The sequence below is a fragment of the Polyergus mexicanus genome, unplaced genomic scaffold, assembly GCF_030449975.1.
Source record: "Polyergus mexicanus isolate NDT 795.1 unplaced genomic scaffold, iyPolMexi1.0 SCAF_7, whole genome shotgun sequence".
NCBI classification, from domain to species: Eukaryota; Metazoa; Arthropoda; class Insecta; order Hymenoptera; family Formicidae; genus Polyergus; species Polyergus mexicanus.
In genome coordinates this window covers 6,401,565-6,428,578 of record NW_027223327.1, presented here as the reverse complement: position 1 = coordinate 6,428,578, position 27,014 = coordinate 6,401,565, and the positions used below count along the sequence as shown (strand labels likewise).

Sequence of the window (27,014 nt, the reverse complement as noted above, 5' to 3'; positions counted from 1 at the left end):
AAGCAGTGGTATCAACGCAGAGTACTTGATAATAGTAATACAATGCAATGCGGAAGTTTGCATAATTTTACTGTGAAATTTCCCACTGAACTTTACTTGATTTATTCTGGATTATTAGCTCCACTATAAGATTTCACAAACTTCCATTGTTTAACAATGATAATAATGATGATGACACGATTATGATGTATAATAATGATAATTATGACAATCACACTACACTATAGAGGATGTCCCAAAAACTGGCAGTTTCTCTCAAATGTTACATAGAGTATAGGAAAGTTAGGGAATTTTGGAAGATTTGAAACTGCAATTGTATGGAAAAAATGGAGAGATTTGTAATGCTTTTTAAGCGAACTCTTTTTAATATTGCGGTATATTATATAATATATAAGTCTGTATATTTTTATCTTGTATCTTAACACAATGCAAAAATTATTATTACACTGACATTCAATCAACAATCTCATCCGAGAACAGAAGTGTAATTATTCTGGGACACTCTGTATAGATAATTTTAATAATTGTATACACATGCAAATATATTTATATATTGTTGTGTGTATATATATGTCTGCTGTATGCATGTATAATAATCTTATTTGCACATTTAAACATTTTTCTCTATTTTCTTCATTCTTAGTTTTCGTCAGAAGACCCGCTAGAACTTTCTGGCATAGTGTTGAACCAGTTTTCACGGGCCCCGGTAATCCTAAATACAAAGATTTTTTAAATCTATGTAGGAAATTTTTCATGTGCATAATTCATCTTCGTAAGTATTGACACAAATATAGCTTTATATAAATAGTTTCAATAAAGTTTATAAAAATAATTTAATGTATCAAATAAAAAAATGCTAACTCAAAACAACAAAAATGTATAACTCAACAATATTATTCAAATATATATCACCTTGTACGTTGGCGTGTACTCGTCGGCAGTGTAAGTGAAGTTCTATAATATTGTGGTGTGGCACTTGATGTTGCTTCGTCTGGTCTCCTGTGTAATGTCATGGTTTCATGAAGAGAGGTGACTAGCTCGTCTTCGTTATCTAGATAGTAACGAGAACCAGTCGCACTCTTGCAATTCTCGCATTCACTTCGATAGTCGTCTGTGTCATCGTGCAGAGTAGGTAACGCTTGCATGCTACATGTACACGTCATTGATTCAAAGCTGCCGCTCGCATTCATCTCGTTAGCTGCACTCAATGAAGGCTGTAGCAGATAAAACTTCGTATTTAATAAAAGCGCGTTGCGCCTCTCAATGAAATTTATATTACAATAAATTATTATTACATACTGTATATTCGCGAGTCTTCTCGGATACGTCTGCCGTGTTTATTTTATACGTTTCGGATTGCGCTACTAAACTAGACGCTGATGCTATTGGAGTATCATCCACATAAAACGTGTTTACATTTTTGGTAGCATTTTTGTAATTATTTGGGCAAGCTGCGACAGCAGACAATTGCACGGAATGCGACGAGTTTTCATGAGATGCCGCGACGCTGCTCGGTGATAAGCGGAGATAGTCCTTCGCTGAGCAATCGGTCAGAACGTCCTTCGCTCTACTGGTAATGCGAGACATTCGCGAAATTGTGCCATGGGAAGACATGTCTGAATTTGATAGACTCGCCGATATCGTAAACGCGCCAGCATCGCTCTGACGCGGAAAGATCGTCGTGTGCTGACGATAATTTTTGGGAATAGTAGAATGTGATATCGATAATAGGTTTTGTTGCGTACTAACGCTATTCATCTCAGAATGTTGACTGTCGTTGAAACTAGTCGTACTGATTGATGAGATGGGTAGATTCTCATACATGTTTGTTCCCATTGTGAAATTCGTAGTAGATGTGCTAGTATTCAGACCAACGGTGGACGTTGCATTGATATTTTGACTTACCGATCGATAATTGCCAGATGCATATGCGCTGGGACTAGAAAGCGGTCTGCTCGACGAAGACATCAGGGGTGTGCTTACATGATTATCGTTGGATGAGCCTTGCGTGTTTACAATTAACTCGTTTTGTGCGTTTGCGACGACTGACATGCTTGTGTGATTATTAATATTTGGCATATAATTATCGGAGAAATTCATCGATAATAGCGTGTGCGGATTCATTGATAGTAGCTGTTCCGCCCGGGCAGCAGCAATTGCTTCCTCATAGGGCGGAGGCGCCTCACCACGTGGGAAATAATTACTGCCAGGTGGCTTCCATAGTGAGTAACCTGTCCCGCAAGATATGTCATCCATAGGAACCCCATGAGGCAATCCTCTGTCCAAATATCCCATATTGCTTAAGCTTCTCTGATCCTCTCCGAGTTGCCTGTTTTCTCGGCCTGCTATACAAACTAGTATACATCACATATTACATTTTTTATATTTTATTAATATAATTTATTTTTGTTTCCATAGTAATATTATATTGCTCCATTCCAAAAAAATTAAAATATGTATATATGTATGTACTGTACTGATCATCTTAAAATGATCTCAGGAATCTACGTTTAAGCGTTGATCCGGTTTTTACAATACACTATATATACATATATATATATATAGACACATTTTCTTACCTTGTATTTTACGCTGACGCAGACGATGTATCAGAAAAAATAATAGACTCAGAGAAAATATTGCTGTCACAAAACTGGCAACTGATCGTAAACCTATATCATAATTTGCATTTCCATCTATTACGTTAGTTCCTGCTCCATCGGTTTTATCGTTAGATACCGACAATGTATCATCCAAGCAAATGAATTCGCAACAGGTATCACCTCGACGAAAAGACTTGCAATTCTCCTATATTGTGCAGAATACTAACTTTATATAATTCTTTAAGCTACAAATTCCATTATTAATTCTAAATTGTAAGTCTAAATGCTTTAATTACAGTATTTAGCATATATTATTAATATTACATACCTCGAGAAATTTGCAAATAAAAGCTTTACACCACTTTGGATTGCCATTATCACAAACACAAAAAGTACATGGTTCAGGTCCAGGAGTATAATAGATACCGCTTTCAAAAGTACGTCCACTTTGATCTTTACAAGCAACTCCGCTTTCTGCATGTACTATAAATATTGAGACATATATACTTGATATTAAAAGGGGGGAAAAAAAAGAAAAAAGAAAAAAGAAAAAAAAGAAACATGAGGAAAAAACTAATAGTTATCTATAATAGACAATTATTTATTTCTTTTATCTGTGCTATTAAATGTCTATCTCTTATTTTTAATGAAATATGCTATGAATTAGATTGGAATAGTTAAATAAAAAGTTTAATAGAATGTCTATTCAAATCTTATAAAAAAATTCCCTGAAAATTCCAGATATTGTTATTCAAAATTCCAGATAAAGAGATTTTTTGATGTAACTTTCTAAAATAAAATTTTTTATTCGCATTCTCTTTTCACTTATACAAAGGAAAAATACAAAGCCTCTTTAAGTATTAAATTTGCAAATATATTTAAAAAATGGTTTTGTAAGATGATCATTTTTCACTTGTATAATATTTTCATATTTTTATCACTAAAAATTATAATAAAGAATATGTACTGCATATTCAATATTATGTTAAAACATTGAATATATAAATAGAAACAGATATATATTTATAATATATGTATATTAAACATATAATTCACAACTTGACTTATTGGCGGATTGCCGACTGCTTACAATATAAAAGTAAAATTATCAGAGAATTTTTGTTGAGTTCCTAAATTCCAATACAATTTTATGATCCCTGATTTTTCCAGATTGAAAAAAAAGAACTTGAGAATTCCAGATTTTCCATATTTTTCTAAGGAGTAGACACCCTGTTTATGAAACTTACTCCACATGACATAAACTATTTTATTAAACTCCTACTTTATTTTTGCAATTAATCGTTTTTAATTAATAATTATACGTATAATTTAATTTATTTTAATTTGATCAGAATAGATATATTTCAAACAAGCATATCACTGCATACTACAGATATATATACACATACACACACAGGTTCAGACGAGCAGAAGAAGGAATTAAACATACATATAAAAAATTGTAAAGAATAAAGGCTCGAGCACAGACTTTTGCATAAGCGCATAACCATAAGCATAAGGAAATTGATTGGTCTATTTCCTTATGCATATGCTTATGGATCAATCAATTTCCTTATGCTTATGGTTATGCGCTTATGCAAAAGTCTGTGCTCGGGCTCTATGCATTGAAAATTCAAATTGAAGAAACTTAATCAATCAAGACAAAATAATCTTAATTCTTTTGTTTTGATTAATCGAATTGCAATTTTTAATCTTCTGAATTGGCTTAATTTTTTATATTTAAGTCTCCGTATTCTTTACTTTGTATTATGTCTCTCTGACAATGAGTCCTTATGCATAGCATATATAATTTGCCCAATCTTTTTTCTGATATCCTCGAGAAAGAGTGTCCGACTTTAATGCAGGTGGATACAATACCCAAGCATTTGCACAAAATCAATGCTATTATAAATAAAAGGTAAAATAGAACACGAAGAGCTGCATATACATATACACACACATCGCACACACGCGTGGACGCACACATGCTGTGTGTGTGTGTGTGCGCGCGCGCGCGTGTGTGTGAGAAAGAGAGAGCAAACATATATATCGCGATCGTATAATGAACTCACCCTTGAGGCGAGTGAGGGTGAATGTGAGGACCGCATAACCGAATAGGTTACCACTGCTGCTGTGCCTCATTCTGCATCTGTTATCTTGTCATAACTCTGGTGTGTCCCGGTGCGCGGCAATCCTTTTCTTCGGCGATTTTATTAATTCAATCGGCATCGCGCGAATCGTCAATGTGCCAAGTGTATGTCGGTGATCACATCTTACATCGCGAGGACACCGTTAGATGTGTGAGAACAACGTTCACGTGCGTTGACAGCTACATCTCTTCTGATGATAATGTATCTAGGTGCGTCTTATTATCATCTATCTCGAGGTCACAACAAAACTCGAATGCGAATTTACGCACAGCGATTCCCAGAATGATCGATTAATAAACGGGCTGTCTGGCTGTCTCTGCGAGTCCAAATACTGTAGATATTAATACGTTCAACTTCGATTAAAAACAAGCAATACAGCGCACTAGCGCTACCTCGCGGCCTGAGTTGTTAGTATTTTTTTAATAGAGGCACCGACTAGATACTATTAAAGACCGTCAGCCCTGGAACGCTTGTCTCGTAGTTAAGTGGTTCGTGATTATATTATGTTTTAAAAGTAATATTGAAGTTTATCTTAACGAAAGTACATCAAATGTTAAAGCAAAATTAATATCAAATTGTAATATTAAGGAAAATATGTGTATATGTAACGATTGTTATAAAATATTTTTAGAGAAATATTTTAACGTTTTATTAAAAGCCTATATTAATAAAATTAATGATAGTAAGAAGAAAAGGTTAATTATGACAAAAAATGATTAAATTAAAGAAAATATCTCACAATTATATACGTATTTTTATTTATCATTTACATTGTTACCCAGTCAGTAACACTCAATGAAGCAAGAGTTTATCACCTCAGATTAATAGATGACGCTGTTTCAGTAGTTGCCTTGCAAGCAAAGGACTTTTCAAGAGTTGGATGTATTAATATCTACAGTATTTGGCGAGTCTGCGAACGAAATACTACAATCACGGAAGCGCCATCTTCAGTTCAGTTAGAAAGACAATCGAAGATTTTTTTTGTTTTGAACATGGCGAAATTTACTTTACTTATTATAGATAAAACAAATCTCGAAAATATCAAATGAGCACCAGACTTATGTTGGCGCTGGAAAATCAAATTTTTTAATAAACAATAACTCAAACGATTGCTTCTTAATTGCTCAATCAACAATTGTTTCCTTTTTAAAATTAATATTTTTTAAAATATTTACGAAAAACGTAAAATCTATAATTTTTATCGAAAAATATGTCTCGACAATACCAGAGAGAAGCCTGAGAGACACAATGCCGGCGATTTTCATGGGATGCTTTTTCTAGGCCGTAGAGCAGCGCCGTGCATCCACTTTTAGGAATTGGAAACACCTACCCACATCCACTTTTCGATACTGTCATTTGATTCATATCCGTGCTACATCCACTTTTCGATCTTTTTGATAGTGGTAGTACACTGATTGCTTGACAAAAGAGTCTGTTCTTTGCAACTGTACTGGCTGCACTAGTTCAAAGTTTATCTTTTTCTCTCCCTATTGGAAGGAGAAGGATGGGCTCTGAACTGGTGCAGTCAGTTCAGCTGTAAAGAACAGACCTTATGAGAGATGATTGCGCCGTCTTCGTCTCTCTTTCATCCGCGCGTATGTATGTAATATCCGTGAAGGCATAAACACCGATATATTGAGCACACGGATGCGGTCGTTGAGAGACAAATCTAGATAAGGAGCGACAATCGCGTGCTGTCCTTGTTCTTCTAACGCTTTCCGGTCGAGATACAACATACAACCTGAAAATGCTTTCTGGCAGAAAGCAGTAATGCAACAAGACTAATGGGAGCTCCATAAAGCTAGCCGATCAACATTCACTTTTATAATTTTTTTTTTATGAATTTGGTTTATTGGTGATTGTTGACCTAATTACAACGTTTGTTGATTAATATTTTTTTTGAAAATACGAAAACAAAATTTTGTGTGAAGTTAGCCGGAAAGATATTATTTTGTTTCAAACTTAGTTCAATTGATGCGCAATCATTTATTGGTCGCGGAAGAACTAATTAAAATGTTTGTTGGTTCACATGCTTTGAAAAACCAAAAAAACTAATTCATTCTGATGGAGGGGTGAAGGGAGGAGTGTGGAGTCGTTTGAATATTTCGTATGACGATGCCGTAACATATACATGAAATTTTAAGTGCGAGAGAATACTATATAATTATTAATTATTTACGGACAGCATTGAATACAGGTACGCAACAAAAAATCTGTATATAAATGGTAAGGATATTCTAATAGTTTTCTATGTTGCCTACTGTACATACGAGAGATTTCCTAACCTCTTGTATGTCATATGTTTCAGTATCAAACATATCTGTAAATTTTCGAGATTTTGCTCATCCTACTGACATTGGACAAGTATTCTTTGCTAATATGAAAGAGCTTGGCTACTTTAGCAATGTGGGATAAGTTCTTAGATATATGTACCCAGACAGCACAAGGATATCCTTAGGACGTCCAAAGAGCATCCAGGACATATATGTAGGATATCTTCAGGATATCCCATTGTAATCCTCAGATTTCCTATGAATGTTCTGAGGAAGAGTAAATGATAGCCGTATATTAACCTCTAGAGAATCCAGGGAGATCCTGTGGAACATCCTAAGGATTTTTATAGGATATGTTAGGGATATTTTTCGTATGTTTTAAGGAGCAAATTTTAAAATTTAAATATAAATTAAAATTATGTTTTGTTATTTACTGCCAATATTAAAAATCTAATATTAAAAATAGTTCACCGTTCTTTAATATTTTAGGTTTGGCTCCCGGGTTTGAGTTGTGTAATATTTTCTAAACAATCCAATATCTGAATTCCCTATGTTGGGATTGCATCAGAAATTGAACTGATAGAAAATAATTACATTTGTAATTTCCTGTCAGTTGCTCTTTGCAAGCTTTATATAATTCTCATAAGCAAATCTCAAATACGAGTTCGCGTGTCGCATAGCGGTAAACAAACGAACTAGCGGTTGAATACTATTGTTTGTAAAGTTTTTGGAATGTTGCGAACAGTAACATTTTTCATGAAATATTAAATAAATAATAATTTTGGATATATGAAAATGTGCGCATCAAATTCAATTATTAATATTAAACGAAATTAATGTTAACAATTAATTGCATATGTATATGTCCTCTGGAAATCCAAAAGACATCCAATATAATAGACAGGGCAGATATATCCTACAGACATCCAGGGGTTATCCAGTGGACATTTATAGGACATTAATACTTATTATAATACTTAAGATTTCTAAATTATATTAAATAGCCGACACAACTAAAAATAATTATGTATGCATATTAAATTTTTATAAATATATTTATAATAATATCTTAAAACATCGCCTTTAATAGTAACCCAGCAAACAAAATGATGCAAACTTTGCACAAAGTTTGCAGCAAACCCGAGCATGTCTTTACAGCAAAATTGTAACAAGGTGTGTCCGGATAAAGCTTAGCTTTTGCTGGCAAGGCTTGTCGCAATAATGTGATGCACATTTTACGCAAATAATAGAGCAAACCTTGCCGAGCACGGCATGACAGCAAATTTGTGGTAAGAACAGGACAAACCTTGCTGTGCACGGGATGATAGCAAATTTGTGGCGAGAATACAGCAAACCTTGCCGTGCACGGGATGACAGCAAATTTGTGACAAGAATAGGACAAATCTTGCTGTGTACGGCATGATAGCAAATTTGTGATAATTCTCTGTATAGGATGATCCAGAAACTCTGCGACAAACTCTGAGGAACGATAAATCTCGCAGAGAAGAATATTTTTTGTGAAGCAATCCATCATGTTTTCTGACGCGTCGTTTAAGAATATGCGACCGAGCAGACAAGAGTCTTAGGTGGCATTTATTACAATTATGAGATGATGATAATATATGAATAATTGAAAATGAATTTATAAAATATAATGAATATATGAATTTTATATATATATTTACATTTTAAGTAAACAATAAACGGATGATTTAAACTTTTTTAGACATTTATCTGTCCGATCTAAGAGAGACAATCAGTCAAATATCTTAATTCCCTATGTTTGTGATTGTATCAGTAATTGAACTGATAGAAATAATTATATTTTTAATTTTCTGTCAGTTGCTTTTTGCAAGCTTTATATACTTCTCATGACTAAAAATCAAATACGAGATGGATGCATATAGCGCGTCGCATAACGATGAACAAACGAACTATCGGCTGAATACTATATTTTTGTAAAGTTTGTAATAAAGTAAAGTTGTAAATTTGCTGTCATGCCATGAATGGTAAGGTTTGCTCTGTTATTTGCATGAATTTTGCATCTCATTGTGCCAGAGTATATTTTGTTCTGTTCTTTTCGTAAATATGTTATCATATTGTGTACAATAAGGTTTGCTCTGTTCTTGTCGTAAATTTGCGTGTATAATAAAATTTGCTACTAATTAATGTAAAGTTTGTGTTACACCGTGAATAGCATCATACATGTTCTTCTTTGCGTAAAATTTACGAGCAAACCTTTTTCTATTATTTACAGCATCGTGAGACAAAAAATGTTGCCATCAATTTGCTTCAAACTTTTTGACAAACCAAAACAAGACAAATGTTTGCTAAACAATTGTTGTCAAAATTAAAGCACACTTTGTCGCAAAGCTTTGGCAAAACGTGATTTTAACATTCTTGGCTATCTGGGAATGTATTACCCAGACAGCACAAAACATCCTCAGGATCATCCTGAATATGTCCAGGATGGTTCAAGATATTTATAGGATGTTTTAAGATATTATTATAAATATATTTATAAAAATTTAATATGCATACATAATTATTTTTAGTTGTGTCGGCTATTTTATATAATTTAGAAATCTTAAGTATTATAATAAGTATTAATGTCCTATAAATGTCCACTGGATAACCCCTGGATGTCTGTAGGATATATCTGCCCTGTCTATTATATTGGATGTCTTTTGGATTTCCAGAGGACATATACATATGCAATTAATTGTTAACATTAATTTCGTTTAATATTAATAATTGAATTTGATGCGCACATTTTCATATATCCAAAATTATTATTTATTTAATATTTCATGAAAAATGTTACTGTTCGCAACATTCCAAAAACTTTACAAACAATAGTATTCAACCGCTAGTTCGTTTGTTTACCGCTATGCGACACGCGAACTCGTATTTGAGATTTGCTTATGAGAATTATATAAAGCTTGCAAAGAGCAACTGACAGGAAATTACAAATGTAATTATTTTCTATCAGTTCAATTTCTGATGCAATCCCAACATAGGGAATTCAGATATTGGATTGTTTAGAAAATATTACACAACTCAAACCCGGGAGCCAAACCTAAAATATTAAAGAACGGTGAACTATTTTTAATATTAGATTTTTAATATTGGCAGTAAATAACAAAACATAATTTTAATTTATATTTAAATTTTAAAATTTGCTCCTTGAAACATACGAAAAATATCCCTAACATATCCTATAAAAATCCTTAGGATGTTCCACAGGACCTCCCTGGATTCTCCAGAGGTTGATATACGGCTATCATTTACTCTTTCTCAGGACATTCAGAGGAGATCTGAGGATTACAATGGGATATCCTGAGGATATCCTACATGTATGTCCTGGATGCCCTTTGGACGTCCTAAGGACATCCTTGTGCTGCTAAGTATCTACGTGCAAACTAACCGCCAACATAGGAAGGGTCGACAGGAGAGACAATAGAGACCTCTCGCGGGAAGCCGTGAATTACGGATTCGTAGTTTACGTTCTACAGCCAAAATAAAGAGAAAATCGGATTCTAATGATGATATTCGTATTCAGCAGCATCGTCTTCTTCCAGAGTGTTTTTTTTGAAAAAATGATCAAAATAAAAATTCTAATACTGACAAGCAACATACAACTACTCGCAGATAAGGTGTAGTTGCTCCCGAATTCATATTGTATTTATTGTAAATTTTTGAAATCTAAATTGCAAAATCCGACTCTATACGACTAATTCTAACAATATAAAGAATACGTCAAAACAAGTTTCATGAAAAAATATTAATTTTTTGAGAAGTAGGATGAAGACTACGAATTTCACCACATCTGTATCTAAAGTACAGCTAACAGCAGAACATGGGGAATATTCCGTGGTGGCACACTGGCCGCGTGACAAAGAAAGATGATTGCGTCATCTTTGTCTGTCTTTCATCGCGTATATGTGTAGCGTCCATGAAGGTAAACACTCTGATACGTTGAGCACATGAATGCGGTTGGGAGATAATGGAGATGTATTTTGTAATAAACCAATAATAGCTATGGAAAGCTATTATTATCTTATAGCTATTATATTCTTGATACAATTGAAAAAAGATAATATAATTATTAATCTGCGAAACTGTAATTACAACTGTTAAAAAATAATATCAAACAAGGATTAACAATTGTGCTTATCCCTGTCCTGATATGATACACGAAGTATTGATAGTAATAAAGCAACAAATCACCAAATCTAACAGGTACCCGTGTCTTATATATTATATATTTGTTCACTTTGTTACCTATTATCCTATTATTATTATTGATCATCATACAATATTTAATACAATTTTAACTATAATTTAAACATATATATGCACATATATGTATATATGCAAGTAAAAAATTCTCGAAAATAGGCGCCCGTTAATTTTGTTGCATTACTGCTTTCTGCCACAAGAGGTCAGAAAGCATTTTTAGACCGTGTTTCGGCCGTAAAGCGATATGCTAGATGAACAAGAATAGCACGCGATTGTCGCTCCTTGTTTGACATTATCTCCCAACCGCATCCATGTGCTCAACGTATCAGTGGTCTAGTTTCCACCGAAGTCGTCAATCCGATTCTGTTTCGGTACGCATCGAATTTAATGTACTGTTTCCACTGGAAGTAGAATAAAAGCGAGAAAGATCGATATTTCAGTAGAGCCAACTTAACTTTTGCTTATGAATGTAAATAAACATAATCCTTGACAATCTTTTTGTTAATTTTCCGTTTCGATGATTAATACGAACAAACGATAACTGTTACGAACATCGATATATAGATTATATATCGATTATATATTGATGGTTATAAAATAATGAAAAATAAAAGTTGGCACCATTTAGTCTCAACCGTTTTCACCGACTAATGGCGAATTCGATTGATGTGCACTCACCGCCGTAGAGTTAGCAGAGAAATTAAATATTTTCTGATTATTTTATATTATATAATTTAGGAATCGTTTGGGGAAGTTTAGGAAAATCATTTTAACATTTAGGAAACAATATTTTTTTTGTAATAATAAAAATTTATCGAGCGTCAAGTTAGCAGATCTTAATTATGTTTAATAAATATTATGAACGGAATCGATTAGAAATCATTTAAGAATAACATATTCATTAATATTTTTATTTGGGAAAGTCACATTTTTGTAATTTAAATAAATTTGTGTAATCAAAAAAATGCATTATGCGTTATGCACGCGGCATAAAGGATTCAACCAATCAGAGTCTTTTATTTCTAAAATAAAAGACTCAATAAAATATTTTCATGTGCGCTGGTCCTTAAGAGCAAGCAAAATGAACAAGATTCAACTCTATAACATTATATTACGTATGACGTCATCGGAATTGACGACGTAAATTTTATTATTTTACTGAATTTTTATAATTTTTTTATAAACATACCTATAATACTTAATGGCTTCATGCCTGTAACATTGGTAAGAAATTTCAAATACATATTTTTGTAACATTTTAATAGAAAACACAGAATTTATAATAAATTAAGAATAAATTTCAGGACCACGTGCTATGACCAGACGCACATGTTTGGAGCGCGTAGTTTAATACTGACCCGAGTGCGGTTATTTGCACTGACCTGGGAGCGATTACAGGCACTGATCCCAACATAGTGCATTTAGTAACTTCTTTAGTGGTGCCCACGTGTGCAATATGCGACTTGTAGGGCCAATTTCACCAAGTCCGGTTAGATGAACCGACGGTTAAAATTAGCAGGGTTCCAACTGAAATGATATGAATGCTAATCGTCGGTTCATCTAACCGGACTTGGTGAAATTGGCCCTGTAATCAAGAGAGCAGAGAAAAACCTACAGTAATCAACATAAAAAAGTAAAACATTAATATATTTAAACGCATTTTTGTGCATTCTATTCGTTTTCTGTTTGAATTACATCAGTTCTCTCAGTTTTTTTTACAGTTTTGACTATCAAGTTCTCTAATACTAAAGAAGAAAAAAGTACACCCAAGTTTCTTTATAGGTTAACCCCCGAGCTTGAACCATCCAGAAGGAAAGTAAAACATTACAAAGTATGTAAAACAGAAATAAAATAAACTATTAAAATATACATATATATATATATATATATATATATATATATATATGTATATATATGTTACTATTTCATAACATTTTACTTATCAGTAATTTATAAATTTTTTATAAGAATTGAATTTGTGCACACTATAATATCTTCATTGCATATTGTATAATATATATTTTTTGTTGAAGTTGATTGGCTAGACTACGCAACTTTTAAATTTCCCGGGCATATACGGCACGCCAAGTATAAGTTGGCAGCGCTTGTTCTCGTACATGTGTATACGTTGGCTACTGTGTCTTCCTCTTCTTGCTTGCCGTAGCGTGCCGGCTATTGTATCTTTCGTAATAATATTAAAATAAAACCTTTATTCTATTGTGCAATCCAATCGAGATATAAATGATTTCCACCAAACCTTAACATTTTTGTATAATTATAGCTTCAAGTGTGTTATATTTTATACTTTATATGTTATTACCCAGACAGCACAAAACATCCTCAGGATCATCCTGAATATGTCCAGGACGGTTCAGGACATTTGTAGGATGTTTTAAGATATTATTATAAATATATTTATAAAAGTTTAATATGCATACATAATTATTTTTAGTTGTGTCGGCTATTTTATATAATTTAGAAATCTTAAGTATTATAATAAGTATTAATGTCCTATAAATGTCCACTGGATAACCCCTAGATGTCTGTAGGATATATCTGCCCTATCTATTATATTGGATGTCTTTTGGATTTCCAGAGGACATATACATGTGCAATTAATTGTTAACGTTAATTTCGTTTAATATTAATAATTGAATTGATGCGCACATTTTCAAATATCCAAAATTATTATTTATTTAATATTTCATGAGAAATGTTACTGTTCGCAACATTCTAAAAACTTTACAAACAATAGTATTTAACCGCTAGTTCGTTTGTTTACCGCTATGCGACACGCGAACTCGTATTTGAGATTTGCTTATGAGAATTATATAAAGCTTGCAAAGAGCAACTGACAGGAAATTACAAATGTAATTATTTTCTATCAGTTCAATTTCTGATGCAATCCCAACATAGGGAATTCAGATATTGGATTGTTTAGAAAATATTACACAACTCAAATCCGGGAGCCAAACCTAAAATATTAAAGAACGGTTAACTATTTTTAATATTAGATTTTTAATATTGGCAGTAAATAACAAAACATAATTTTAATTTATATTTAAATTTAAAAATTTGCTCCTTGAAATATACGAAAAATATCCCTAACATATCCTATAAAAATCCTTAGGATGTTCCACAGGATCTCCCTGGATTCTCCAGAGGTTAATATACGGCTATCATTTACTCTTCCTCAGGACATCCAGAGGAGATCTGAGGATTACAATAGGATATCCTGAGGATATCCTACATGTATATCCTGGATGCCCTTTGGACGTCCTAAGGACATCCTTGTGCTGTCTGGGTTACAGATTTTAAAAGAAAAAAATAGATACAAGTACAGAGAGTACCAGTATTAAAGAGAGAAGCGAACTAAGTACTTGGTGTGAGAAAAGTACACGTTTATTATTAGATAAATATGAGCAATATTACATAAGCATATAATAAGAAATATATATATGTATATACCATAAAAATGAAAATAACTGTGTATCACTATTTATAACATTGCGTCCACCATGTCCTTGTGCTGCATGAAAAATTTCGGAGTTTACGTACATATCATGTAATTTATCAAATGTATTTCGTTTTAAACGAAAATGTCGCTGACACTAAATAAAAGAGAGATACTTTAAATATGAAATAATATAATAAATATTTAAACTATACATTGAAATTATGTGTAATAATACCTCTTTATCAGAATATTCAAATTTGCACTGAACTGCACTGTCGAAAATCTCAGTGCAATTCAGTGCCTTCTGCACTAGTGCAATGTATTTCAATCGAACGTACAAATAACACTGCACTGGGATAATGCAGTTCAGTCGAACACATTTTCACTAGCACATGTTTTTAGTGCACTATCAACCGAATACACATAAAATTCTGAACCAGTACAGGGCAAGCCAATCGAATACTAAATACTGAAAGAGTGCGCACTTAGGGCGTTGTAAAGTTAGCCGGACCACTTTAACTTTTTGATAATTAAAATTATCTAATCGTTTGGTGGTCGTTTAGTGATGATTGGTAGCCTAATTAAAACGCTTGATGGTCAATCGTTTTTTTTTAATTAAATAATTAAAATATTGGTGTAAAGTTAGCCGGACATTTTTAATTTTTAGTTTAATTGATTAAATCAAGGCTTATTCGATGCAAAATCGTTAGGTGGTCACAAATCCTTTATTTACGTTTGGTGGTCCATAATTTATCCAAAAAGTAAAAAAAAACCATGTGTGGTTAAGTAGTGGGAATGGCTAACTGGAAGCTGTAAAGTTAGCCGAGCAAATATATTATTTACCAATCAATTTTGTTCAAATTGGTCTTAATTGAAAGACAATCGTTTGGTGGTGATTGGTAGTCTAATTACAACGTTTGGCAGTTAATTATTAGGCTAATATGATTATAAAACCATGTGCGCTGTTCCTGCGCCTGCGCGTACCTTCGTCGTGTAATGGCTCTCGCAGCCAGCGCGATGACGCGATATCCAATGAAAACTCTGCTTTTCGAAAAAAATAAAACTCTCATTGGATTCGCGCGTCGCGTCATCGCGCTTATCTGCAAGAGCCATAATGCTGATATTACATTCAAACAAAATGTTTGTCGATTGGCTATCAGATGGAGAATTCGGAGAATCTCGATAGAGACTCTAGAATTCTAGAAATTGTTTATTCTCAATAGTCAATCGTATGAATGTAATATCAGGTTAAGGCCGATATTACATTTGTCGTACGACAAACTTTTTAAGCATATTGATTAGCGGGGAGCACACATTTTTCCATAAGCGCATAATCATAAGCATAAAAAATTTGATTGGTCAATTTTCTTATGCATAAGATAGAAATAGAATAGAAATAGAAACTTTCTTGAGTCTCTAGAAATTAGCTAATCAATGCGCTTAAAAAGTTTGTCGTACGACAAGTCGAGGAAGAATCATGGGTTACATACAGATTCGTTTTTAGTTCGTTTTTAGTTTCTATTAAAATATATTTCATTATAAAATTATAAAAGTTATTCGAATTACATGTTTTTAATTATTGATTTAATCTAGTAATATGATGCTCTTTTATGAACCATTGTAAAGAATAACACATATACATTCAGAATGCTAAACCAAATGAATATCAAAGTTGATAGTTCTTCTCTTATAAACAGTCCCCAGTTTGATAAAATGAAATGTATTTACTATTTATTGCTAATTGCCACAATTACTTTCCTAGATTAACTGGAGTGGTGACGTTCTCATTCAATCATTTCGTTGCGCACTGTCATCGCTCAACAGGAAGATGGGAACTTTTTAATGATTTGCATCCGCATATCACGAAAAGTAATTTAAATCAGAATATTGAGCCACATCTGGCAATGTATCTTCAACAATAAAAATATTTTTTATAAGATGAAAATTGAAGGAATATATTCGAATAAAATAAAAAAAGCGTTTTTTACCTTAAACCATGCATGAGAGACTGAAAGTTGTTATAAGTATCCTTCAATACAAAAAAAAATTGTTAACTTATTTAATGCTTATTTATCACACTACATATTTCAGCTTTTTCGTTTATGTGATAGGCCGGATTCACATCTTGGCAGAAAAGCAGAAAGCAGAAAAGCAGAAAGCAGAAAAGCAGAAACCAATCAGAACTCGTGCTAGAAAAGCAGAAGCCAATCAGAACTCACGCTGAAAATAAGCAATACATTCTGCTTTTTTAGCGCGAGTTCTGATTGGCCTCTGCTTTTCTGCTTTCTGTTTTTCTGCCAAGGTGTGAATCCGGCCATATAATATCTGTAATATTATATCAATATACATAAAACATATCTAGAATTGATTAAAATAAGATTTTATCTTTACATGTTTTCACGTGCTTTGCCCTAATTCTATAATTGGAAACTTAATATATTTTAACAGAAACTAAAAATAAAAACTAACCTGTATGTAACCTATGATTCTTCCTCGACTTGGAGTCTGATGGTTGTCAGTAACTGTGTCAATTTACATTCCAGTCTGTTCTTAGCGATGCCCAAGCGTATACATGGACGAATATCTAAATCAATAAAAATGTGGAAATTTAACTTCTTCTGTAATAGTAATGTCCCTTTGCACTTTTGGCATTACACATTGTAGATATATGGCCTGAAATTTATTGCTTCTTCCAAAGTCCCAAAACCTTCCTTTTCAATTTTTTTATGATTCGGATCTAGATACAGCATTGAGTAAGATTGACCAATGCATCCAGAACAATTTTCAGTGACATATACACTAGGATATGAATCAAGGGTTTTCACAACATTTGTGATACTGTCTAAGTCTAAGGCATTCATGGAAGACAGTATTCGATTTGTCGTATGTATTTCAGAAATGCAGGGGTACCTCAAATGTTTCTAAAGCACTGCTCTCTTTAGATCAATCTCTTCTGCGAGTCCGGTATTAATCAGGGTCCAAATGAATTGTAATGTAACGGATGATTTTACTAGATGCTTTCTTAAGACTGCATCATTGGATATAAAGAAATGGACAATATCATCATCCTTCATGTATAACCTGTTTCATGGAAGATATTTCGCATATCACAAGTTTTGACTCAAAGATGCAAATCATTATCATCAATGTGTTTTTCGCCATATCCATCGATTTTGTTACCACATATTTTGCTTTTGCATGATCCTTGTATTTTCAAACTATACAAGTTTTCATCCGCTGTCAAATGTACATTCGCTCTCTTGAATACAAAGGCACAAAGAAATATGTTGTTGCCATAAAGCAATGCTTATGATGTTTGTCCATACACCTTTAGTTAAAATGTATTTTTTTCGTCTCCCATACTGAACTGTAGCATTCGGCTTCATTGCATCCCATTCTTCTTCTGCCAGAATCAAATCAAATTCCAACAATGGTGCTAAATATGTATTATTGTTGAAGTCCACTGAGTCTGTTCCATCACTGATTGCAGAATCATTGATAGGATTTGAATTATCAATGTATTCGGTATCATGAACACCCTTGCTTGTGCTATTACTAACAACGATTCCTAATTCGTCTCTTGCTTTAGTAACAATACCTCGTCGATCTTCTCGAACAGCTATGTAGACATCATGTGCAGTCCACTTGCCATTCAGTTCTATACTCATATCTATCCACACTTTCGACGAGTACGAAAGATCATTTGTGATAGTGTAGCAAAATTTTTAAACATGTGGACAACATCTTCCACAGAAACCTTTGCCATACAACGCAATTTCTTTATCTCTTGGCACTGATCTTGAATTATCTCTAAAATAGATTTCAACTTATTGTTCAATTGGTCAATCACTGCTTGGTCGCCACGATGTTCTAGTATCGTCAATTGAAAGGGACATCGCTTTCAGTTCATCTTTCGTCTTTTGCCTTTGTAGATTATTTTCATCAGGAAATTCCTCCGATTGATGCATCGCGAGTACATTTACATCTTTGAGCAAAACCATTGGAATATTAGATCAATCTTTGTCGTTTGTTTTTGTTTCCGATTTATTATCAATTTCAGTTTCTTCATCTGGTTTAGTAAGAGACAAAATTTCTCTTACTTCTTTTGAATTACCCTGCAGCGGCGTCTACAATAAGATTTTAAGCCCTAAGCCTTAAGAAATTGACTAATCACAGTCGAGTATTCTCCTCATACTTGACTGTGATTGGTCAATTTCTTAAAGCTTAGGGCTTAAAATATTTATTGTAGACGCCGCTTTAGCCCGATATTGCATTTGTCGTAAGACAAACTTTTTAAGCGCATTGATTAGCTAATTTCTAGAGACTCAAGAAAGTTTCTATTTTGCAGTCAATCAATATGTTGAAAAAGTTTGTCGTACGACAATTCTCCGAATTCTCCATCTGATAGCCAATCGACAAACATTTTGTTTGAATGTAATATCAGCATTATGGCTCTTGCAGATAAGCGCGATGACGCGACGCGCGAATCCAATGAGAGCTTTATTTTTTTAAGAAAAGCAGAGTTCTCATTGGATATCGCGTCATCGCGCTGGCTGCGAGACCCATTACACGACGAAGGTACGCGCAGGCACAGGAACAGCGCACATGGTTTTATAATCATAATAGCCTAATAATTAACTACCAAACGTTGTAATTAGACTACCAATCACCACCAAACGATTGTCTTTCAATTAAGACCAATTTGAACAAAATTGGTTGGTAAATAATATATTTGCTCGGCTAACTTTACAGCTTCCAGTTAGCCATTCCCACTACTTAACCACACATGGTTTTTTTTTACTTTTTGGATAAATTATGGACCACCAAACGTTGTAAATAAAGGATTTGTGACCACCTAACGATTTTGCATCGAATAAGCCTTGATTTAATCGATTAGACTAAAAATTAAAAATGTCCGGCTAACTTTACACCAATATTTTAATTATTTAATTTAAAAAAAACGTTTGACCACCAAACGTTTTAATTAGGCTACCAATCATCACCAAACGACCATCAAACGATTAGATAATTTTAATTATCAAAAAGTTAAAGTGGTCCGGCTAACTTTACAGAGCCCGCACTCAGTGCGCACTAGTGCATCCAATCGAATTCTCCATAAATTTCGTGTCAATTCGCTGCCACTCCGACAAAGTTTGTAGATCGAAATGGGAGTGAAATGAATGCAGTCAGCAGTCAGTCGTGTTTCCATCGACTTAAATTTGGTTCTACGCCGCACTAGATGCGAATTAATACTTCGGTGGAAACTAGACCACTCGTGTTTCCATTGACTTAAATTTGGTTCTACGCCGCATTAGATGCGAATTAATACTTCGGTGGAAACTAGACCATTGTTAAATAAACGGTTTATGTATAACAAATTTTAATAACGCGCTAGAGATGGATTTACAATACAAGTGTGTATTTTGTTTTTTTAAATGTCTATATAAAAATATGTATGATAAGTAAAGAAGTCATTCTAATTCTTTATGAAAAAGCTTCAATTCTTTGCCTGCATCTGGCAACAAAAAATATTTCTTTAATTTTATAAAATAGGAAGATACACTTTCTGGACTTATAATTTTTATCTTGTTTTTGAACAATGTTATTATTTATTTAAACATATTTGCAGAACGATTCATCCTGTGAAATATTTACAAGATCATCTTGTGAGTATCTTATATATAACTAAGAATACAACAATATTAAAAAATTTGCTATAAACAAGTGGTATTTTCAGGTACAAGGCAGTCGGCCGGACGGTAGAAAATTCTTATCGTTTAGGCCGGTAAGCATAAATGTTTCATCGATTATTCAAGCAGACAGTTCAGCGATATTTAAGTTGGGTGACACAAGTGCAGTTTGTGGTATTAAAGCTGTAAATATACTCAGAATACTTTTTCTATTATATAATTGAGTTTTATATATATGTGTTAATAAATTATTTTGGTATTATATATACGTGTGTGTGTGTGTATTAATAAATTATTGTACACACACACACACACACACACACACACACACACACACATAATGAATATATTAAATGATTATTTCTATATTTACAAATTGATATATTGTATTACTTAAATCTCATGATATATTTGTGTATATATATATATATATATATATATATATATATATATATATATATATATATATAATTTATATAAAATTTATATTTATCAAAGAATTTTGACTGTAGGAACAATTGTTTTTAAACTATTGATAAAAAGTGGCAATTAAATATGCAAAACATCCAGATATTATATTTCAGGAATTAGCGATACCAAGGGCAGATATTCCAGATCATGGTTATTTAGTACCAAATGTAGAATTATCTCCCCTGTGTTCTTCAAAGTTTCGTCCAGGCCCACCGAGCGAACAAGCACAAGTGCTTTCTAAATCAATAGATATTATATTAAGCAATTCGAGAGTGCTTGATTTAAAAGATCTTTGCATCTGCAAAAATAAATTAGTATGGGTCTTGTACTGTGATATCTTATGTTTAAATTTCAATGGCTCAGTTATAGATGCTTGTATCGGAGCAATAATTGCAGCTCTTAAAACGTGTATGTCATGTGAACATGTATAATAATAATAATATCTCTTCAATTTCTTATCTCTACTCTATTGAACTGAAAAAAATGTACTTTGCAGTGACCTTACCTGAAGTAAACTACAACAATGAAACAGGAGTAATTGTTGTACATTCAGAAAATAGAAAAGCATTTCCTGTAAAAACATTTCCAGTTTCTGCATCATTTGCAATATTTGAAAAGTTAGTTAAGTTTATTATAACTAAATATCCTTCCTTAGGCATTTGTTTGTCTTTTATACAATTAAACTTAATTTTTTTTTTGTTTTTTTGTTTATAGACAACTGTTGCTAGCCGATCCTTCAGATGATGAAGAAGACTTGTCATCGGCAAGATTTTTTATTGTGATGGACGATGAAGAAGAAATTTGTTATATACATAAACCTGGTATGCATTCTGCTTTTATAATATAGAATATAGCATAGTAAATATTATTTATATTTTAATGATTTCTTTGTATTATTTAATGGTTATTAAAGTATACTCATTCCATATAATAAAAAATTCTCTAATAATAATAATCTTAATATAGGTGGAATTGCTATCTCTCAGAATTTACTTTGCAAAGGACTAGAAATGACAAAAATAAGAGCAAAATTAGTCAGATCAGTAATCAATGCTGCAATCTCGACACTAAACAAATAATATAGAAATAAATTTACAAAAATAAAACAATATCTGTTTTATATTGTGTGCATTTATGTGTGTACATTTTCATCTTTTCATATTATTAAATGAAGATTATTGTTATTTTTTATATTAAGTATTATTAAATGAAGATATACAAAATATCCGTGATTGTCATGTAAATCTATTCTTTTTAATTGTGTTTTATTATAAACTTTAAACAATGTCCAGAAAGAGAAAATTAGAAAGAATAAACGTTAGCAAAGTATAAAAAGAAAAAATTATTATTTGCTGTAAAGAAATATTGTACAGTTAAAGTGCCTTTTATTTTAACATACTAATGACATGTTACTGAATATATTCAATATATTAACACAAATACTATAAAAAAAATATGTTTGACAAAAATATATAATTGTGCTAATATATATATCAGTCTTTTCTTTAGATATATGCATACAACATATATTTAATTTAAAAGCACATTATGTACTAACAATATCCTAATATAAATATGCCTTTCTCATGATTCTCAGAAATTCTTCTTGGGATATCTCTCCATCGCCATCTTTATCCGCTTCATCAATCATTTCTTGTATTTCTTCATCAGTCAGATTTTCCCCCAATTCATGTGCAACTCTTTTTAGATTTTTGAAAGATATCTTCCCTGTATCATCATCATCGAAAAGACGGAAAGCTCTTAATACTTCTTCTTTTGAATCTTTTTCTGACATTTTCACTGTCATTATATTTAAGAATTCTTCATAAGATAATTTGCCAAGACCATCTGGATCTACATCTGTTACAAGCCTTTTTAATTCTTCTTTTGTTGGTTCAATGCCTAGAGCTCTAATAGCAACTTTCAGTTCTTTAGTAGCAATTTTTCCAGTACCATCTGGATCAAATAAATCAAAGGCTTCTTTTATATCAGCTTTCTGTTCTTCTGTTAGCTCAAATTTTATTGTATTTTTCTTGCAGATAGCACCATGTTTTTTCGATGTGGATGCCTGTAAAAAAAAAATAGAATTAGAGGAATATTATCTTGACAAAGAATATAGAATAGTCTTAAAAATACAGGGAAGAAAAAGTTTTGATATTTTTTTTAAACATCAAAACTTTTTAATATATATATATATATTAAATTGATAGAAGTTCGTTAAATTAATTACCATATTCGTAATCTGCAATTTATCTTATGTGCAACCTATATGTATAAATCACAATAATTGTTTTCCTATATCTTTATGAAGTGCATTCACAAATGATATAAGTGTTACTAAATATCGTTGCAAAGCTGCCTGGTTATTTTCGCCAATTACGCATTTGTGAATATTTTCATCAACAAAATTCAGTTTGATCGATATATGGCGCGGCCATCAAATATTTTTTATGCTTTAATAATAGATATATGGACACGGAGTCATTGCAATCTCATCAAAAACTTAATTTATAAAATGTCAAATTGATATCAAAACTCTACAAATCCAAGAGAAGTATTTCCTGGAAATTTTATTACACATTCATCAAACTGTGAGTCAGGATCGGTAAACGAAACAAAATTATGAATCGCTAGGTTAGGTTAAATTACATTTCCATTGTATCATTTATTTCAATGAATATTTACATTATTTATTGTATTTTCTATATTTTATTCTTGTCGCTTTGTCTCAAAATACGACTTTTATATTTAATTGCCAGATGTTAAATGCACTCTGATGCTATTTTGGGTTTAGTGTTTGACGAGTCAGAGATACTGAATAAAGATAACACAATTTTCATCTTTATTTTTTTTTATATTCTTTGTGAATCATTTTATTTGCCTATCTATTGTATTTCAATAAAGTATTTTCTGATCATCTCATTTTTCTATTGAAAATGAATCTTGCACTTTAAACCAAAAAATAGCATCAAGCAAAGAGAGCACACCTTATTAGACTTACTTTTAGAATTTTTTTCAAAATTACATTTATAATAAATTTCTATTTTAATAACATAAGGTATAAATCACAAGAACAAGGAGGTATAAATCAAAATAATTATTTTGGCATATTATTTTAATTAATCCAGCATCAATAACATCAATAATATTCTCTTCAGCATCTGTGTTCACAATTATGATTCTTTTAAGCGCCATCATTATTATTTATTTTTTTATTCTGTTTGAATTATTCATTTTCTTTGCCATTTTTAATCCATCCTTTATATTTCACAAAAATATTTTATGATCATTTCATTTTCTATTTACTAAGTACCTTTAATTATTTTCAATATCATATTATCTTTCAATTGCTTTCTAACTCTTCCACTGTCCCTTCGTTTTTTTTTCACTTTATCGTGTCTCTTTCATTCTATGCACTTCTTCATCCTTTTCATTTTTACTTACATTAGCTTAATTTGTTATTTTTCCTTAATGTTTTCATTTTCTCCTCATTTTTCACTTTTTTATCCAACTTGCTTGGTTTCTCGTTTTGCTCCCTTTTGTATTCTAAATTTTTTCTTTTTTTTCTTTATTTTCCTCCTGATCTATCTGCTTCCAATTTTTGTTTTCAATATTTATTTGATTATCATCATTCATCTCTATCATTTTCATTTGTCTTTTTTTAAAATATTCTTCCAGAGTTTCTTTATGGACCTCAGCAACTTCAATAAGTATCTCAGCTATCCAGCAAGCTACTACATTGGCTAAAAAGTGCAACTGCTGCATTGCTCGATCGCCATTTCGAACATCTGTTGTATATTTGTCGAGAGATATTAAGTGTTTGAATATCACAGCAGCGATTTCGCGAATATCCTTTCGCGTTTCACACTGATGTCCAAGAATGCTCTTAACAAAGTGTTCAGCCATCAAATATTGACACATTGTCGCATCCCTATTTAGCATTGTATGTGTAATATCTTCTGTAATATCTTTTACCCATTTTTTCATAAGTGGTGAAAATTGTGTTATCTTCTTCCTTCCACATTTTTTCCGGCGAAGAGTTTGCGCCGCTTCCCTACAAGCAATTAATAATTTGACAAAAATTCTTAGAATTATGAGTTAAAGATTGAGAAATATTCAACGAAGCCTTTTTCATATAAAACTCAATCTGAAATTTTATATGCGAGACACATAATACATACTCTGGAGTTAAGCAAGATTCAGCCTCAATGATTCTAATAAGATTATTTACAAATGCTGGTGACAATATCGGTATTTTCTCTTTCAGCGTAATCAATACACGTTGTTTAGTTGGTCGTGCTAATTCCTCGATGCGAAGAGATGCAGATTTTACAGAGATTTGTGGTATATCATGCTGAATATTCATATATACATATATGTATATAATTTATAAAATTAATATTGAAGTTATAATACTCTTATAAATTATTATAAAAATATCAAAATTATTATTATATAAAGTAATACCCAGAAATAGAATATATTTAATGTGAAAAAAAAAAAAACGATAATATAACAGACAATGCAAAGGAGCACATATATATATATATATATATATATATATATATATATATATATATATATACATATATACAATGATATTAATGATATATCCTTATTAATTATTAATTTTACTATGGGTGCTTTCCATTTAGTGACTCAAGTTGACACAGAGTATCATTCTATCTTTATTATTCACTAGTATTGAAAGAAGCACAAATGATGGTTTCACTAAACTTGTGTCGACTTGAGTCATTAAATGAAAAGCATCCTATATGTACGTACATATAAAAATTTCGAAATATCAAATTACTTTCATGATTCTCAATGCTAACGCCTTCGAGCGCCGCTTTTTCTGTACTTTTTTCTTTTTTGATGGTGGATATTTTTCCAATACATCATCCTGTTCACCTTTAATAATCTCTGTTTCCACAACATTCGTAAATTCATCGTTGTTCGCAGACATGACAAAGTATTTCTTCAAGAAAAAGCTACAAAAAATATTATATAGAAAATATAGAGAATATTCTTACACAGAAAATATAAATTATCCTTTGCAAGCAATCGCAATATTATGTATACTCGATTAATTTTTCTTGCTCAAATTAGCGAAAGATTATATTTTTTTATTACATCCACACACACATCTTATGTTTAATAAACACATATAATAATTTAGAAATATATTTATAATAAATATATAGACAATTTATAGAACAGCAAAAGAATATCCATTAGGGCTGCGTTCGAAAACATCACACATTAAGGGCTATAGCAAGGAGCACACACTTTTGCATAAGCGCATAAGTCCGGATCTACAATAGGTGTAGTAAGCTTTAAGAATTGACTAATCACAGTCGAGTATTCTCCTCATACTTGATTGTGATTAGTCAATTTCTTAAGGCTAAAGGCTTACTACTAGAGTTTTATATAATCAGAGAAGCAACAATGGTCCGCTTGCTGTTTGGCTAACCACTACGGGCCCGTTCCACTTAACGACCGCAAAGCTCACATATTATTTCATCTTTGTTGTTCACCGAAAATTAAACAAAGATAGATAATGCTCGCGAGCACGCGGTCGTTAATTGAACGCGTCCTATGTTGGCGGTTAGTTTGTACGTAGAGAGAGAGAAAGAGAGTAAATCCTACATGCAACTAATCGCAACCGGCGTACTGTAAGTGAGAAAAATGTATATTTTTAATGTTATTTTCTAAAAAAAAACATTTTAAATATCTCTGAGACATTTTAAAGACATTTTAGATTACACATGGCTGCGAGACCAACATGGCGATCATGGGAAGCATGGAGGGGATAACGATGTTGCTTCTCTGATTATATAAGACTCTACTTACTACACCTATTGGCTTCGGTCGAGAAAACGCTAGAAATGCTTTGGAGCGTTTGGTTGACCAATAAAGAATAAAAATTTCTTTATTCTGATTGATTAATGCAACGCCTCAAAGCATTTCTAGCGTCTTCCCAACCGCAGCCATTGTAGATCGGGACTAAAGAAATTGATTGGTCAATTTCGTTATGCATAAGGAATGGACCAATCAATTTCCTTACGCTTGTGATTATGCGCTTGTGCAAAAGTGTGTACTCCCCGCTTAAAGGCCGTCACATACAA

At 32.1% G+C, this 27,014-nt stretch overlaps 4 protein-coding genes and 1 long non-coding RNA gene across 9 annotated transcripts; 1 reads left to right on the top strand and 4 right to left on the bottom strand.

Moving 5' to 3' along the window:
- Positions 1 to 32: 32 nt before the first annotated feature.
- Positions 33 to 5,092, bottom strand: LOC138934876 (serine-rich adhesin for platelets). Of its 3 annotated transcripts, none has more exons than XM_070299020.1 (6): positions 4,676 to 5,092; positions 2,932 to 3,086; positions 2,580 to 2,808; positions 1,300 to 2,354; positions 913 to 1,214; positions 33 to 712 (listed from the first exon to the last, which is right to left on the bottom strand). In XM_070299020.1, exons 1-6 carry the CDS (start codon positions 4,743 to 4,745, stop codon positions 640 to 642), a joined length of 1,884 nt encoding a protein of 627 aa, XP_070155121.1. In that variant the 5' UTR covers positions 4,746 to 5,092; the 3' UTR covers positions 33 to 639. The 3 variants fall into 3 exon arrangements, with proteins under 3 accessions (XP_070155121.1, XP_070155122.1, XP_070155123.1); XM_070299021.1 differs by having other exon boundaries at positions 1,300 to 2,345; XM_070299022.1 differs by having other exon boundaries at positions 1,300 to 2,342.
- An 11,195-nt stretch (positions 5,093 to 16,287) lies between these two features.
- LOC138934602 (uncharacterized) lies at positions 16,288 to 18,845 on the bottom strand. The gene is made up of 3 exons (XR_011447155.1): positions 17,195 to 18,845; positions 16,714 to 16,754; positions 16,288 to 16,635 (listed from the first exon to the last, which is right to left on the bottom strand). It is a non-coding gene; the product is annotated as an uncharacterized lncRNA (long non-coding RNA).
- Positions 18,846 to 19,806: 961 nt separating this feature from the next.
- Positions 19,807 to 22,301, top strand: LOC138934722 (exosome complex component RRP43). Of its 2 annotated transcripts, none has more exons than XM_070298745.1 (7): positions 19,807 to 20,139; positions 20,355 to 20,391; positions 20,463 to 20,510; positions 21,000 to 21,294; positions 21,383 to 21,503; positions 21,601 to 21,707; positions 21,853 to 22,301. In XM_070298745.1, the coding sequence occupies exons 1-7, from the start codon at positions 20,123 to 20,125 to the stop codon at positions 21,963 to 21,965; spliced, it is 738 nt and encodes a 245-aa protein (XP_070154846.1). In that variant the 5' UTR covers positions 19,807 to 20,122; the 3' UTR covers positions 21,966 to 22,301. The 2 variants fall into 2 exon arrangements, with proteins under 2 accessions (XP_070154846.1, XP_070154845.1); XM_070298744.1 differs by having other exon boundaries at positions 19,813 to 20,139; positions 20,463 to 20,600; positions 21,853 to 22,293.
- LOC138934724 (uncharacterized) lies at positions 22,225 to 23,476 on the bottom strand. The gene is made up of 2 exons (XM_070298746.1): positions 23,117 to 23,476; positions 22,225 to 22,954 (listed from the first exon to the last, which is right to left on the bottom strand). The coding sequence occupies exons 1-2, from the start codon at positions 23,117 to 23,119 to the stop codon at positions 22,451 to 22,453; spliced, it is 507 nt and encodes a 168-aa protein (XP_070154847.1). The 5' UTR covers positions 23,120 to 23,476; the 3' UTR covers positions 22,225 to 22,450.
- Positions 23,477 to 24,052: 576 nt separating this feature from the next.
- LOC138934721 (uncharacterized) lies at positions 24,053 to 26,198 on the bottom strand. Of its 2 annotated transcripts, none has more exons than XM_070298742.1 (4): positions 26,176 to 26,198; positions 25,700 to 25,877; positions 25,068 to 25,240; positions 24,053 to 24,940 (listed from the first exon to the last, which is right to left on the bottom strand). In XM_070298742.1, exons 1-4 carry the CDS (start codon positions 26,181 to 26,183, stop codon positions 24,433 to 24,435), a joined length of 867 nt encoding a protein of 288 aa, XP_070154843.1. In that variant the 5' UTR covers positions 26,184 to 26,198; the 3' UTR covers positions 24,053 to 24,432. The 2 variants fall into 2 exon arrangements, with proteins under 2 accessions (XP_070154843.1, XP_070154844.1); XM_070298743.1 differs by lacking the exon at positions 26,176 to 26,198 and adding an exon at positions 25,969 to 26,108 and having other exon boundaries at positions 24,056 to 24,940.
- Positions 26,199 to 27,014: the final 816 nt, after the last annotated feature.

Excerpts from the sequence above, each read along its gene's own strand:
- LOC138934876 (XM_070299020.1), bottom strand. The coding sequence starts at position 4,745 with ATGAGGCACAGCAGCAGTGGTAACCTATTCGGTTATGCGGTCCTCACA. Across the intron at positions 2,355-2,579 it reads GCGTCAGCGTAAAATACAAG|TTTGTATAGCAGGCCGAGAA; the intron begins GTAAGAAAATGT and ends GATGTATACTAG. Across the intron at positions 713-912 it reads AGTACACGCCAACGTACAAG|GATTACCGGGGCCCGTGAAA; the intron begins GTGATATATATT and ends CTTTGTATTTAG.
- LOC138934722 (XM_070298744.1), top strand. Across the intron at positions 20,601-20,999 it reads CAGTTTGTGGTATTAAAGCT|GAATTAGCGATACCAAGGGC; the intron begins GTAAATATACTC and ends ATTATATTTCAG. Across the intron at positions 21,504-21,600 it reads TCATTTGCAATATTTGAAAA|ACAACTGTTGCTAGCCGATC; the intron begins GTTAGTTAAGTT and ends TTTTGTTTATAG.
- LOC138934721 (XM_070298742.1), bottom strand. Across the intron at positions 25,241-25,699 it reads TAGCATTGAGAATCATGAAA|CATGATATACCACAAATCTC; the intron begins GTAATTTGATAT and ends ATGAATATTCAG. Across the intron at positions 24,941-25,067 it reads GAATCTTGCTTAACTCCAGA|GGAAGCGGCGCAAACTCTTC; the intron begins GTATGTATTATG and ends AATTGCTTGTAG.